This window comes from Osmerus eperlanus, chromosome 2 (assembly GCF_963692335.1).
Source record: "Osmerus eperlanus chromosome 2, fOsmEpe2.1, whole genome shotgun sequence".
Lineage (NCBI taxonomy): Eukaryota > Metazoa > Chordata > Actinopteri > Osmeriformes > Osmeridae > Osmerus > Osmerus eperlanus.
Window position 1 is genome coordinate 6558738 of NC_085019.1, and position 12253 is coordinate 6570990.

At 49.8% G+C, this 12253-nt stretch overlaps 1 protein-coding gene across 1 annotated transcript in view; it reads left to right on the forward strand.

Annotated features, from left to right (window-relative positions):
• The first annotated feature begins 7002 nt into the window (after positions 1 to 7002).
• LOC134034280 (protein sidekick-2-like) overlaps positions 7003 to 12253 on the forward strand; it is a 23658-nt gene continuing 18407 nt past the window's right edge. Inside the window, exon 1 of the mRNA XM_062478714.1 lies at positions 7003 to 7101. Coding sequence (XP_062334698.1) covers positions 7003 to 7101 — 99 coding nt within the window. The remainder of the gene's footprint in view (positions 7102 to 12253) is intronic.

The following is a 12253-nucleotide window of genomic DNA, read 5'->3' on the forward strand; positions in this document are numbered from 1 at the left end:
TGAGTGACTCCTGGTTGTTAGGGGGAGGGTCTGGGGGAAGCCAGGGGAGGTGAGTGACTCCTGGTTGTTAGGGGGAGAGGCAGGGGAGGTGAGTGACTCCTGGTTGTTAAGGGAGGGGAGTGGAGGTGCTGGCGGAGGCCAGGTAAGGTAAGCACTGTAACAGCAGGGCTCTTTAGGCTCTCAAGGGGGAATGGTGGCGGCAACTACAAACTGTGGATATTTGAATTAGGATGGAGGTACAGGGGGTGGAGATGGAGGGGTGGGGGGTTGCTGGTGCTTGGAATGCGACGCTTAAGGGCACAGGTGAGCCAGGAAGACCTATGCTTCAATGCTTCCGCCCACCCCCCCCACCCCCCCCTTCCCCCCCGCCCGCCCCCCTTACACACACACGCACCCTTCGCCTGCCCTCCCGTGTTGTCTCGGAAACACAAAGGCTATTTTCAAACAGCAAACCCAGGGAGACGCACCGTGGGAACGGCAGCTCTGTACGCCCTAAAAGCCTTCATGACTTTTTAATCTGTGGCTCTGCGGCCCCGCTGCCCGGCGGTTGGAGAGTGGAGCCCGCGCTCCCGTCCACACACAGATCAAACCCCCCCCCCCCATCCAGCCTTGTCAGGGCAGTCAGCCATGCAGGAGAGTCATGGTAGACAGTGGTAGATGGCACGGGGAAAGCGGGAGAGATGGAGAGAGTTGTGCGAGGGAAGGTTGGAGGAAGGTTGGAGAAGGAGAAGAGGAACGCTTGTGAGGCGAGGGAGAACTGCTGACAGCCGAGAGAAAATAGGCCTGTGCTCAAATACTGATGTTTGAAAAACTCTCCGTCTTAGTAAAAATGGAGCATTGAGAGGAGAAAGAGGAAACTCAGTGTGGGGGGGGGGGGGGGAAGCACAAGCGTTCTCTTGCAGTAGCCAACTACAAACGCTTGCAATAAATGCCAAACCGTATGAGCGAACAGGACATCAATACAGCCTCATGCAGCCTTTCTTTGAAACTGACATGAATACATCTCCCCAACAATGAGAGTTGGACGCGAGGAGATGGCCGATTAGTCATTGAAACAGAGCTTGCGGCCGAGCTGGGCTGATGTTGTGAAGCTGCCTCTCAATACCGCGGTGACTGTCTGGAAGGGAAGGAGTCTCGGGAGAAACATAGATCCTCCCACACACTGATCAGAGAGAAGAGGTGAAGCACCACACACACACACACACACACACACACACACATAGGAGACACATGGTGCAAGGTTAGCTTGCTCATTAGTGATGCCCTGTTGACCAGTTGGTAATGATCTCCCCAGTTGAAGGGAAGAACCTGATGATAGACTTTGATCTGGCTGTCATTAAGAGCTATACCGATCATGCTGACTTCACACTGGGAAAGAACTCGCATATTAGTTAAAGAGCTGCACTCGGTGGGCAGGTGCACACACACACCAGTGCACACTCATACAGCCTCACACGTGTGCCCACACATTCACACACACACACACACATACACTCACTCACATTTACACGCACTCACACACATACCAACACAAACACACACACACACACACAGGGTGGCACAGTAAAGGCTTGACAAGCATGACAGAGATTAAACATGTCATGTACTCACTCTGGTGAAAAATAAGTAATAAATAAAACAGATGATTTATTAATATCTAGAGTTGTAATCCCATGCATTATATGTGTATTAAAGCACATTACTTACCATGTCGTGTCTGTGTTTAAGTGCTTCTAATAAAATTCGTAAGTGCTTAGGGCCATTTCAAAGCCGCAGCACATCGTCAAGCACAATCTTGTCAGTGTCCCACTAATGGGGCTGATGCAAATATGTTCATTTGTGAATTCCTCTTCCAATTTATTCTTCTCATATTGTAGATGGAGATTATCTGGGGATTATGAGGTTTTGGAGAAAAAAAAAAAAAAACACCAGCATTTGATGTGTATTTACTCACGGCTTAGAGATGCAGAAATATGGAATGAGGTCCCAGCGTGTGTGGAAATGATGTGAACATGTCAGTGGTCCCTTCTCCATATGGTCTCCTGTCAGCTTGTCATTTACGGATATTCATTTCCAAAAGTGGAAATTTAACAGACGTTTACAATGCAAATCACGGGCCATAACTCTGAATGGTGTGGAGAGCTGCATTAAGCCTTCACTCAGTCCACTGCCTAGCTGCCAGAAACATAATTCGCTATTCCCCTAGATTGTTACTGGTTATTTCAAAGCACGATTGTAGCTAGCAGTGATGGACACCAGCTATTTGAATGTTCAGAGTGTAAGGAAAGTTCTGAGGATTACGCAAAAAAAAAGAATTGCTTTCACATGTCAAGAGCAGTCAGCACAGTGAATATTTCAATACTGAGTGAATGCATTAAGGAAAGAGGGGACGATTTTCACATCTAAATTTATGTAATTTCTAATGCTAACCTCCAGGATACGCAGGCATCACCTGACATTGTGTGAGAACCAAAACTGCTGTGCCTGGAATTCTTCTCTCCTTTTTTTTAAGGGGCTTTTGCATATTTATAAGAGCACGTCAAAAAATAGAGCTAACCTTGATTTTTTTTTGCGTTCACAAATTCACCCCTACTTTACACCTCGCAGTACTGAGCTTCCAATCTTCTCGCATGTAAATTGGGGCTGGTGAGAGCAGGGTTTCAGGCATAAATCTAAGATGGGACAGGGGTGGTTTTCCCCTTTAGCAAGGTTCTTCATCACTTCTCTACCCAGAGCAGGGGGGAGTAAAACACTCTAATTTTAGAAGGGGGGGGGGGGAAGACACACGTTTCAGTTGAAATTAAGGAATTCAAATGAGCGAAACATCCCTCAGATCCAGCCACGCTCTCCAGATTGGGGTTTGTAACAGCCATTAACGACTGACTCTGATCGAAGAGGTGTTTATTTGTCACAACAAGGCAGGCAGTGCTGTCATTCCCATCCAGATGCTGTGCAGAAACAGACTTTGCTTTATCACCTCCGTCAGCTAAAGAGATGACAGGACACCCGTTTTAGAGGGAGTGAGCCAAATGAACAGTGTGCCACTTAGTTTGAGCCACATTGACTGAATACATCTTTAGGCTTCTGGTATGAAATGGTATGGCCTGTTAACCCTGAACACTGTCGAAACATCATATTAGTGTATGTTCCTGATGACATGTCACAGCTGCATAAACAAGGTTCCTAGAAGTTCTCAATGTATTGACATTTTGAACGAGTCAGTGCTGCTCTGATGCATATCAGTAAAATGGTTTGCTAGTGTTGGTAGTTTGGTACTCCTACGAACAAAGAGCTCTGCAAAGTGCTCTGCAATCATCTGATCAAATCAAATCAAATTTATTTGTATAGCCCTTTTTACACGCAAGCATGTCACAGAGGGCTTCACATATGCCCATAGAACTGCCCCTCAACCAACCTAAACCCTCAAGGAAGACAAGGAAAAACTCCCAAAAAACTCTCAACAGGAGAAAAAAAATGGAAGAAACCTTGGGAGGAGCAATTCAGAGAGGGATCCCCTCCTCCAGAGACGGTTGGTGGGAGAGAGGAGCAGAACACAGGCTAAACATAGTCATACAGTGTCGATGGGTTTTTAAAACACCAAAATCCATTATTCAACTTTATCTGAGCATAGGTTTTTATTGAAAAAAATGTGTAGGATAATAATATAATCCTGAACAATTGTTTTGACATGTGACATCATGAACGGTATATCACCAGAATACAACGTAAAAAGGGTCATTGTGTGTCAATCGGGAATAGGGTGATCAGATCCCAACAAACCAAATGTGGGACAAAGAATATGTTTGTGTGGGACAATGTGGGCCACGTTACCAATGCTGAGAGATAGTCTTACATTTTGATATGATGTCTATCTAACTTCACAAATGTACATTTCTATTCTGCTCCTTAGCTCATGCCATCTATGATTTGCCCTCTGGTTGATTCAGTTGAACACAATAGACTATGCAAGTTATAGGACTTAACAAATCAACTTTATTTGAGTGCAACTTTCAAGAAAATCAATTCATTTAGATCAATGAACCTATGCCACCTATGCATTAAAAGTCACTTTTGCCTATCGCATGCACTGTCGTATTGCCGACTGAGTAAAATGGAAAAAGAACTATGCCAAATTGAAAACAAAAACTCTCTGAAAATCCTCTTGCATGGCTTCACTCAGTTTAACAGTCTTTGCTGTAGCAAAATGTCCTATTTTTTGGTGGTAATTTCCATCTTATCATCTGCATAGTTTGTGACTTTCTGGTGACTCACAGCTGTCCCTTTGGGCATTGCGTAGGCAGTAAAGACCATGACAGGTCCACCTGCGCTTGACCCATGTGTGCGCAGTTTGATTGACATCAAACACGGCCTTCAGTGCTTTCTTCACAGCCATAGGATAAAAGCCAGATTTGAGAAAAGCATCTCTCCTGCAGGGGTTTGTCCTTCGAAAACCAGAGCCAATCGAAATTCAGGACATCGTCTCAAAATCCGGGGCGGAGGATAAGGGCTTGGTCTCCACCTCTCAACACCTGTCTCCTCAGCCGGGTCATGTGTTTCACAAGCTGTCGTGATCTCCTCCTCAGAGTGTACCGCACAATTACCGTTTCCCAAACACTTTGCTCTCGCTTCGGTGGAATCGCGCGCCCCCACTGCCGTATGCGGTAATGTGAGATGAAAGATCCAGTGTGAAATTGTGTACCAAGTGTAGAGAAAAGGGTCATTAGCATAATGCCGGTGTCAGATGGAGCCGGCGCGGCGTCACAGTTCCAACAGCCTGGGCTTCCTTTGAGCTCCACGTCACACTCGGTGGCTCGACACGTCTGCTGCTCTCCGCAAGGCCCGGAGAGACGGAGACAAAGAGGGCACCTGTCCGGACAGGGGTCAGAGGGCAGAGGGGCAGAGGAGACGCATGCTGGGAGGCTGTAGGAGAGATGCGTTTGGGAGCCGGGGGGACCGAGTTCATCGAAGAGCACGAGTCGTCACAGTAGTAGGGATGATGGGAGAAAATGGTGGTCAAAGGTTCATGTGTAATGCGTTGGGAGTGGTGTGCCAGTGTGACAAGTTGCAATCTGTTAGCTTTCACACAGCTGAGGCCTTCTGGGCCAGACGACCAGGCCCCCCTCCCATTGGCTGCCCTTAGCTGTCCGAGTGATCAAAACTGTTGGTTTGTCCCGCCCACTCCTGCTGAAATCCATCTGTCCTACTCATTCTCTTGTTTTTCTGTCTCTGTCTCTGTCAGTCTCTCTCTCTCTGTCACTCTCTCTCTCTCTCTCTCTCTCTCTCTCTCTCTACCCCACCACACACACCCTTCAGCTGTACCCAGATGTCCTCTCTTCCACGGACAAACAGGAACAAGCGAGATGACATGAACATCTAATCTGATTCCAAATGACATACTGCCAGTGTCATCCACTCACAAAATGCAAAGCTGAAGTCCCCATCCCCGAACGGATGATGCAGAGGCTGCTTCTGCCACCTGCAAAGCATCAAGAATATACCACTGCATCGACTTTCATTTAGCTGTCTCTGGCTGGTCAGTCTCTCAGGCAGGTGCGCAGACAGATAAACGGACACATAAGCAGGCAGTCAGACAGTCAGACGGACTGCAAGCACACAGTAGGCCAGTCATTCAGGCCGGTAGACAGATAGATAAGCCGAGTAAACACACAGGCAATAAGACAAACAGATGTACAGGCAGATTGGCAAGCAGGCAGACAGACATAGAGGCAGGCACACCAACACAGGCAGACAGGCAGGCAGGCAGACAGACTCAACACACACAGACAGGCTGGCAAGCAGGCAGATAGACAGGCAGGTAGACAGACAGACAGACAGAACTGCGAAGAGGCACCGGGGTAAATGTAATGAAGGAGGATAATAATTCTTCTCTCTGTCACCTGCTCTCTACCATTAGCATTTCCTTCCAGCGCCTGCCACTCAGCGCCCAGCACCCGCACTCTGCCACTGATAAGAATCACAATCACCACCCATTCCACACGCATATATTACAATGGCAGCTGGCTGATACCATGCACTGAGCAAAAAAAAAAAACGATTAGCATGCTAGTGCTATCGCCTCTGCCCGGGGATTTCAAGGGATGGGATTAAGAGAGGGTGGGGCCATGCCAGTCTAAGTGTCAGTGTTCTGTACTGTTCTATGGCACTTCCTCCTCAGACACAATGAGTGACACCTGGGTGTTGAGGAAAAGAGAAACAAGTCAAATCATGAAGTGTATAAATGCACACACACACACACCTGCACAAAAACGCCCGCACAAACCAGGCAAGAAAAATGACCCATAACCGTTTAATTGTAAATGTTTTGACACTTTGTCTGTTAATAGTATATTAGTAAGATTCCCTTTCTGCCTAAACAGATTAAATGAAGATGTCTGACTGACTCTTCATCCTTCTCTCCCAGGGCCTCACGGTGGACAGGCTCCACACTCAGCCAGGTGTGTCTGCTCATCAACGTTTCACATCTCAATGCTTGTGAAATAATGTTTCCCCCACCACACCATCTACTAATTAGGATCTAATTATCCCAGCTAGTGTAAACAATTGCAGCAGATGGCACAACGCGCAGTATTAACTCTAATGACCTGGGGCCCAGAGGAATTCACATTTCAGCGGGTTTGTTTGTTATTTTTCCTCCATTAGTCTTTGCCCTACTTTCTAAATTCAGTTCGTTCCTGCCTCCTCTCATGCCCTGAGAAAGGGTTCCCCGCCTCCACGTCCCAAAGCTACTTTTTCTTCTTCTTCTTCTTCTTCTTCCCTGTGTATTTTCTGAAGTTAGTTTATCTGTTTGCGGTTGCTTCGTCAATTACGTCTTGAAAACGATCATTTTAACGAATTTTCACCGTTTCCAACTCCTCCTCCGAGAGAGATATTGACGGCTGAGAGAGAAAACACCAGATGCTGAGGGGAACGGTTTGTGTGGGTTCTGTAGACAGCGAATACACCATATCTGAAGTGCCAAGCCTGTCTGTTACACTTGACAACATGTCTATCGTCTACTCGCACGCTATCCACAGTTTCACCTGGGACTCCGTGGACCAGCTCCACAGCAACAATGCGACTTCACTGCCCCTGGTCCTCCCGGTGAGTGAAGGATGGTACGTTCCATCTCCAAACTGCCCCATAGTCTGGTCTGGGGCTTCCTTCTCCTTGCCACTTAATCGATCCATCTTCCTGAAAGCACATAGCTGGTTGCCAGGTCGAAATTGATACCACTTTTGAAGGACATGTGGAACTTCCATTCGGGTTCTCTGACTATAACCTTTGCTCCATAGCAAAAATGGTTAAACAGTGTTGCAATGCTTGCCATCCAGAGCGTATGGGTGTAGAGAACATGTATTGTAGTGTAGTGGTGGTGTGTGTGGGAGGGAGGGAGGGAGGGAGGGAGGGAGGGAAAGGTCTCATTAATTGATCGCAAGTCTATGCTAGTGTTCCTCTGTGCGCTACGTTCTCTGCCAAGAGCCGGGCTACCTAATTAAGCTGGTGGATATCACAGGCATGTTCCCAGGTAGCTACGCTCACCTCCCCTGGTGGAGCCAGAGAGATACACTACACCAGAGAGAGATGACGGGAGGGGGGGGGGGGGGGGGGTGAGGGAGAAAACAAGAGCGAAAATTACTGCGGATGACAGGGCGAGAAGAGAAAGAAAAAGAATTAGAGACAGAACCGGTGCGTGGAAAAGAGAAAGCCGCCAGAGAGGGCAAAGAAAGAAACGTTGAGAGATCAAAAGTAAAGAGAGAGAGGAGCCCAGAAACCGACAGGACCGGAGACGAGATAGGAAGGAGAGGGAGCGGGACTTTAAACTTCGCAGAGCGGGGCACAAACGAGAGGAAGAGAGAGGAAAAACACACAGGGGGTGGAGGAGAAAAGACGGACAGAGAGAAGCGCGGGGGGGGGGGGGGGGAAGGGGGGGTTGCAGTGGAGACACCCACAGAGACAAACTTCTAACCGGAGTATCTGTATGGTGTGTCAGTGCCTCCTGTCGGAGTCTGTGTCCAGATAATTCAATCTCCCCCTCCACCGACTGGCCCCCCGCGCCGCCTCCTCGCTCCTAATTAAATCTCCGTTTTCCGACGGCGCGCTGCCTCTAATTGTGTTGCTGTTGCGTCACCGGCTGGCCGCCAGCCCAAGGGATGTCAGACGGGACGGCGTGCTACATTACACCTCAATTAATCGCATCAATTACACATCAATTAACCCGTGGCGACCTGCTCCCACAGCTGCATGGCGGGCAGCGTTTCGACAGCCTCAATCCTGAGGACTGATTCGACGAAAACATCAAAGACGTCTCATCATCAAACACGGCGCGCCCGCCAAACACCGGGGCCCGCGTTTCTCTCCGCCTTCCTCCCTCCTGCGGAGAATACAGATGACTTCCTCAATTGATGTATACATAAATATATACATGTTTATTCATGCGTTCATCTACATGTATACTGGATACTGCATGGGCCTGGATTCTTCTTGGAGTTTGTGATACTTTGGCCCCGTGAAGTCTACATTGCACCAACATGGAGGTGCTTGCCGCTCACGCGTAGTCCATCGAAATGCATGGGCTCCGTGATTTAGCGGTCGTAAATACCTGGAGCAGAGCGGAGATGGTCTGCATGATGGGCTGGCTCTCCCACGCCGCATGCAGATGCTGATACATGGCCCATTACTCGAAATGAACGCGGGGGTAGATAGCGGCTCTCCTCTATCAGGCCTGCTTGTTTGGCGCGGTTCGTAATGGGCCCCTTCACCTTGATGTCTGTTAGAGGGCGAGGGAGCCGTCCCTCCTCCCCTCTCTCCCCCCTCTCTCCCTTTCTCTCTCCTCCCCACCTCCCTTTTTCCCTCGCCCGGTTCCCTCCCCCGCTCGCTCTCCAGGAACTGATGAGGTGTAAATCGGCAGGGTGCCTGTTGTCACGGTGACGGCAGCCGGTGACAGAGTGACAGATCAGAGTGACCTTCAGAAGGTACCGCATTGGTGGGTGGGGGTGGCGGTTGGCAGTTGACTGTGCTTTTTTTGGAGTCTCTGATGCAACCCACAAGCACACCTAGGGTTACCGTGCGAGGGGAGGCTAAGGGAGAGAGAGAGGGAGGGGAGTGAGTGGGTGGGGATGAGGTTAAGGCAGGGAGGGGGGGGTGAGGGGTTTTCAGGGGAAATGCTTTTACCCCCCCCTCCACCCTTCATTCTAAGGCCAAGGTCGGTGCTGTGACTGTTGCATAACCCCCCCATCAGTAGAACTAACCATGACCCATCTCGCATGTTAAAGACCAATTGGTGGGGCTAAACTGCAGCTCTAAATCTCCCTGTGTGGCAGGGCCGGACGAGAGGAGGCAGACTGCAGGTGGAGGAAGAGGGATGGAGGGAGCGAAGCGAGGGACAAGCAGAACACAGAGAAGGAAAGAGAAGTCCCCCCGCCCCCACCCTCCACCCCAGCACCAGAAACTCGCAGAGTTCCTAGCTCTTCCTGGCGCGCCTCTCGTTGACACAGATGTGGGAGAAGCATTGTGTGTCTCCCTGGCTGGGATGTGGTTGGACAAGCTCAGACCCAGGTGCCAGAGGATTTAGTGGAGGGGAGTGCTCCCTGCTGCCTCGGCAGGAGAGAGAGAGACAGAGAGAGAGAGAGAGAGAGAGAGGGGGGGGAGAGAGAGAGAGAGAGAGAGAGAGAGAGAGAGAGAGAGAGAGAGAGAGAGAGAGGGGGAGAGGGGGAGAGGGGGAGAGGGGGGAGTGAGAGAGGGGGGAGTGAGAGAGAGAAGGGGAGAGAGAGCGAGAGAGAGAGGAGAGAGAGAGAGAGAGAGAGAGAGAGAGAGAGAGAGAGAGAGAGAGAGAGAGAGAGAGGGGGGGGGGGAGAGAGGAGAGGGGGAAAAACTGAGCAGGCGGCTGAAAGAAAATACATGACAATTGCTGAATGCGAACACCTCCTGTGTGATTGCACGCCAGCGTGGCGCACTGGAAGCACAATGGGGCCTGTTTCATGGAGCCAAGCTGGTGCCTGTGGCCTTTGTCTCAGGGCCATTTACATTCTGTGCACGCAGCGGGCGACCTGGCTGAAGGGTTACCACCCAGTCAACCTCAGCTGTCAGGTTAGAGAAAGGTGTTTTCATCCACGCTGAACACACCGTGTGGTCCACCTTACATTTAGTCATTTAGCAGACGCTCTTATCCAGAGCGCCTTACAGTAAGTACAGGGAAATTCCCCCGAGGCAAGTAGGGGGAATTGACACGGCTGGGAATCGAACCAGCGACCTTCTGATTCCTAGCCCAATTCTCTAACCGCTCAGCCACCTGACTCCCTGACCTTAGCATGAGTCACGGCGCCACACTTGTACTCACACCACAAAGTCCTCCTGGATCTCCCTTACCTGAGTCGGCCTTCACTGGCCAGCTGTGGCCAGGCCTTCTGGCATGCGGCGCGCCTCCCGGGTCCACAAACACCGGCCCTCTGGCCCTTCAGGTGCCTGCATCCGTACCATCCATGCCCTCCATGCCCGCCTGCTCCCATTCCCCCTCCCGGACATCCCTACTCCCAAGCATGGATCTTCTCTCTCTCTCCACCCTCCAACCCCATCTCTCTATGCCATCAGAAGGTGTTTAACCCTGGCCTACTCACCCAGATCGAAGCCCTGGCAGTTTCAGGAGAAGCATAGGAGCAGAGAGATGTCTGGGGAAACTCTAACAAGCACTGCCCTGTGTGGTGGGGTCTGGAGCAATAGCAATCCTCAATTAATTTTGCCCTTGGTAGATGTGTGTGCGTCTGAACTTTCAGGTCAGGGCAATATAGAGAGATTGAGACTCCGGAGGAGAGCTTCAACGCAGTCGTGTGTGAAGGTCCGACTCTAGTCTCAGTTAAAGGTCTCTCATTTTGAAGTAAATCTCTCTATTCCATGGAGAATACTTTTTTTCCCAGATTCACATCTGCTTTAAAGCTGCTCTTCCAACAACGTACATTTAGCTTTAAGTGAACAATCACCCGCAATTGCTCAGTTTTTATTTTGGGTTCACGTTCAGGTCTTTTAGTGAGTGACTAACGTGAAATGTCTAAATGTCACTCACGATTAAAACACACATGCATGTTTGAATACACACACAGAAGCACACACAGTAACACAATTTCCATACACCTCCACAACAACTTCACGCTATGAGTTGGCTGCCCTCAACACATCGATTTGACAGTCTGGTTTTGCATCTGGAGGGTCCCTAATGTGTTGATGTCACTGCATCACTAAGTGGATGTGCCCCTCAGCCTGTGTGCTGGTTGGAGAGTGCCGATGTACGTTTACCGCTAGGATGGAACAACAGGCAAGGCAGAGATGGAGTATGCAACGCCCTGGGAAAATGTAGGTCTGTGTTCATTCTGCCTCACAAAGGGATCAGTTTCAAGAGCTGGGGTCTGCCAGCATTAGTGTTGTAGAGGGTCAACGTGTTGTTAAGGGATGGGATTAGTCATGTGCTGGACCGTGCAAGGGGTCAATGCTGTGCCCGGTGCAAAATGGAAAAAGGATCTGCGTCCATTTTTTGAAGTGGTGGGATTGCTGAATGTGTGACTGTGTTTGTGACCAGTCAGTGTTGTACATCGTGTCGCTGCGTTATCCTACGCTTTTCTGTTCATGTTCCAACCGACCTCTTTTGCATGCCCCCCCCCCCCCCTTCGACTCAGTGGCTCCCCCTGTGTTCACCTGCAGTTAGCGTATTCCGATGGTTAGGCTGTCTCCCTGGGTGTGTGTAACTATAATTCCACGCTCTGGGTGATTTAGAGGGGAGGATAGAAGCCCCAACAATCAGACAAGGGAATGGAGTCAGAGAGGAGCTGGAATCAGACATGCTGTAGGACCCGACGGCTTACTACATCTATTAATACAGACTTTAATTAGCGCAGCACAAACACTAGCAACATGGGCTTACCGTCGCCTGTGGCTGAGGACTCAGACAGATCAATAATTCTGATCATGCCTTCTCGTCGCCCCCCAAATGAAAGCACTTTGTCTGCGGTGTCCAGTCACTGTCACCTCAGAGGCAGGCTGGGGTGCAGCATTGCAGGCCGCTGTATAATCTGCCAGTATTAGGAGCTATAAAGATAAATGAAGGGTGGTGTGGAGCATAGCTCATCTTGTCAGGGGCTTTTTAAGGCTGCACGGGAAAGCCTTCTCTAAGCCTCTCTTTCAGTTTCTCTGTGCTCCTGCTCTGGCGGAGTTATGTATTCTCTCTCACTCCTACTGCCCCGCAAATTGCTCTTGTTCAGAAGTTGGG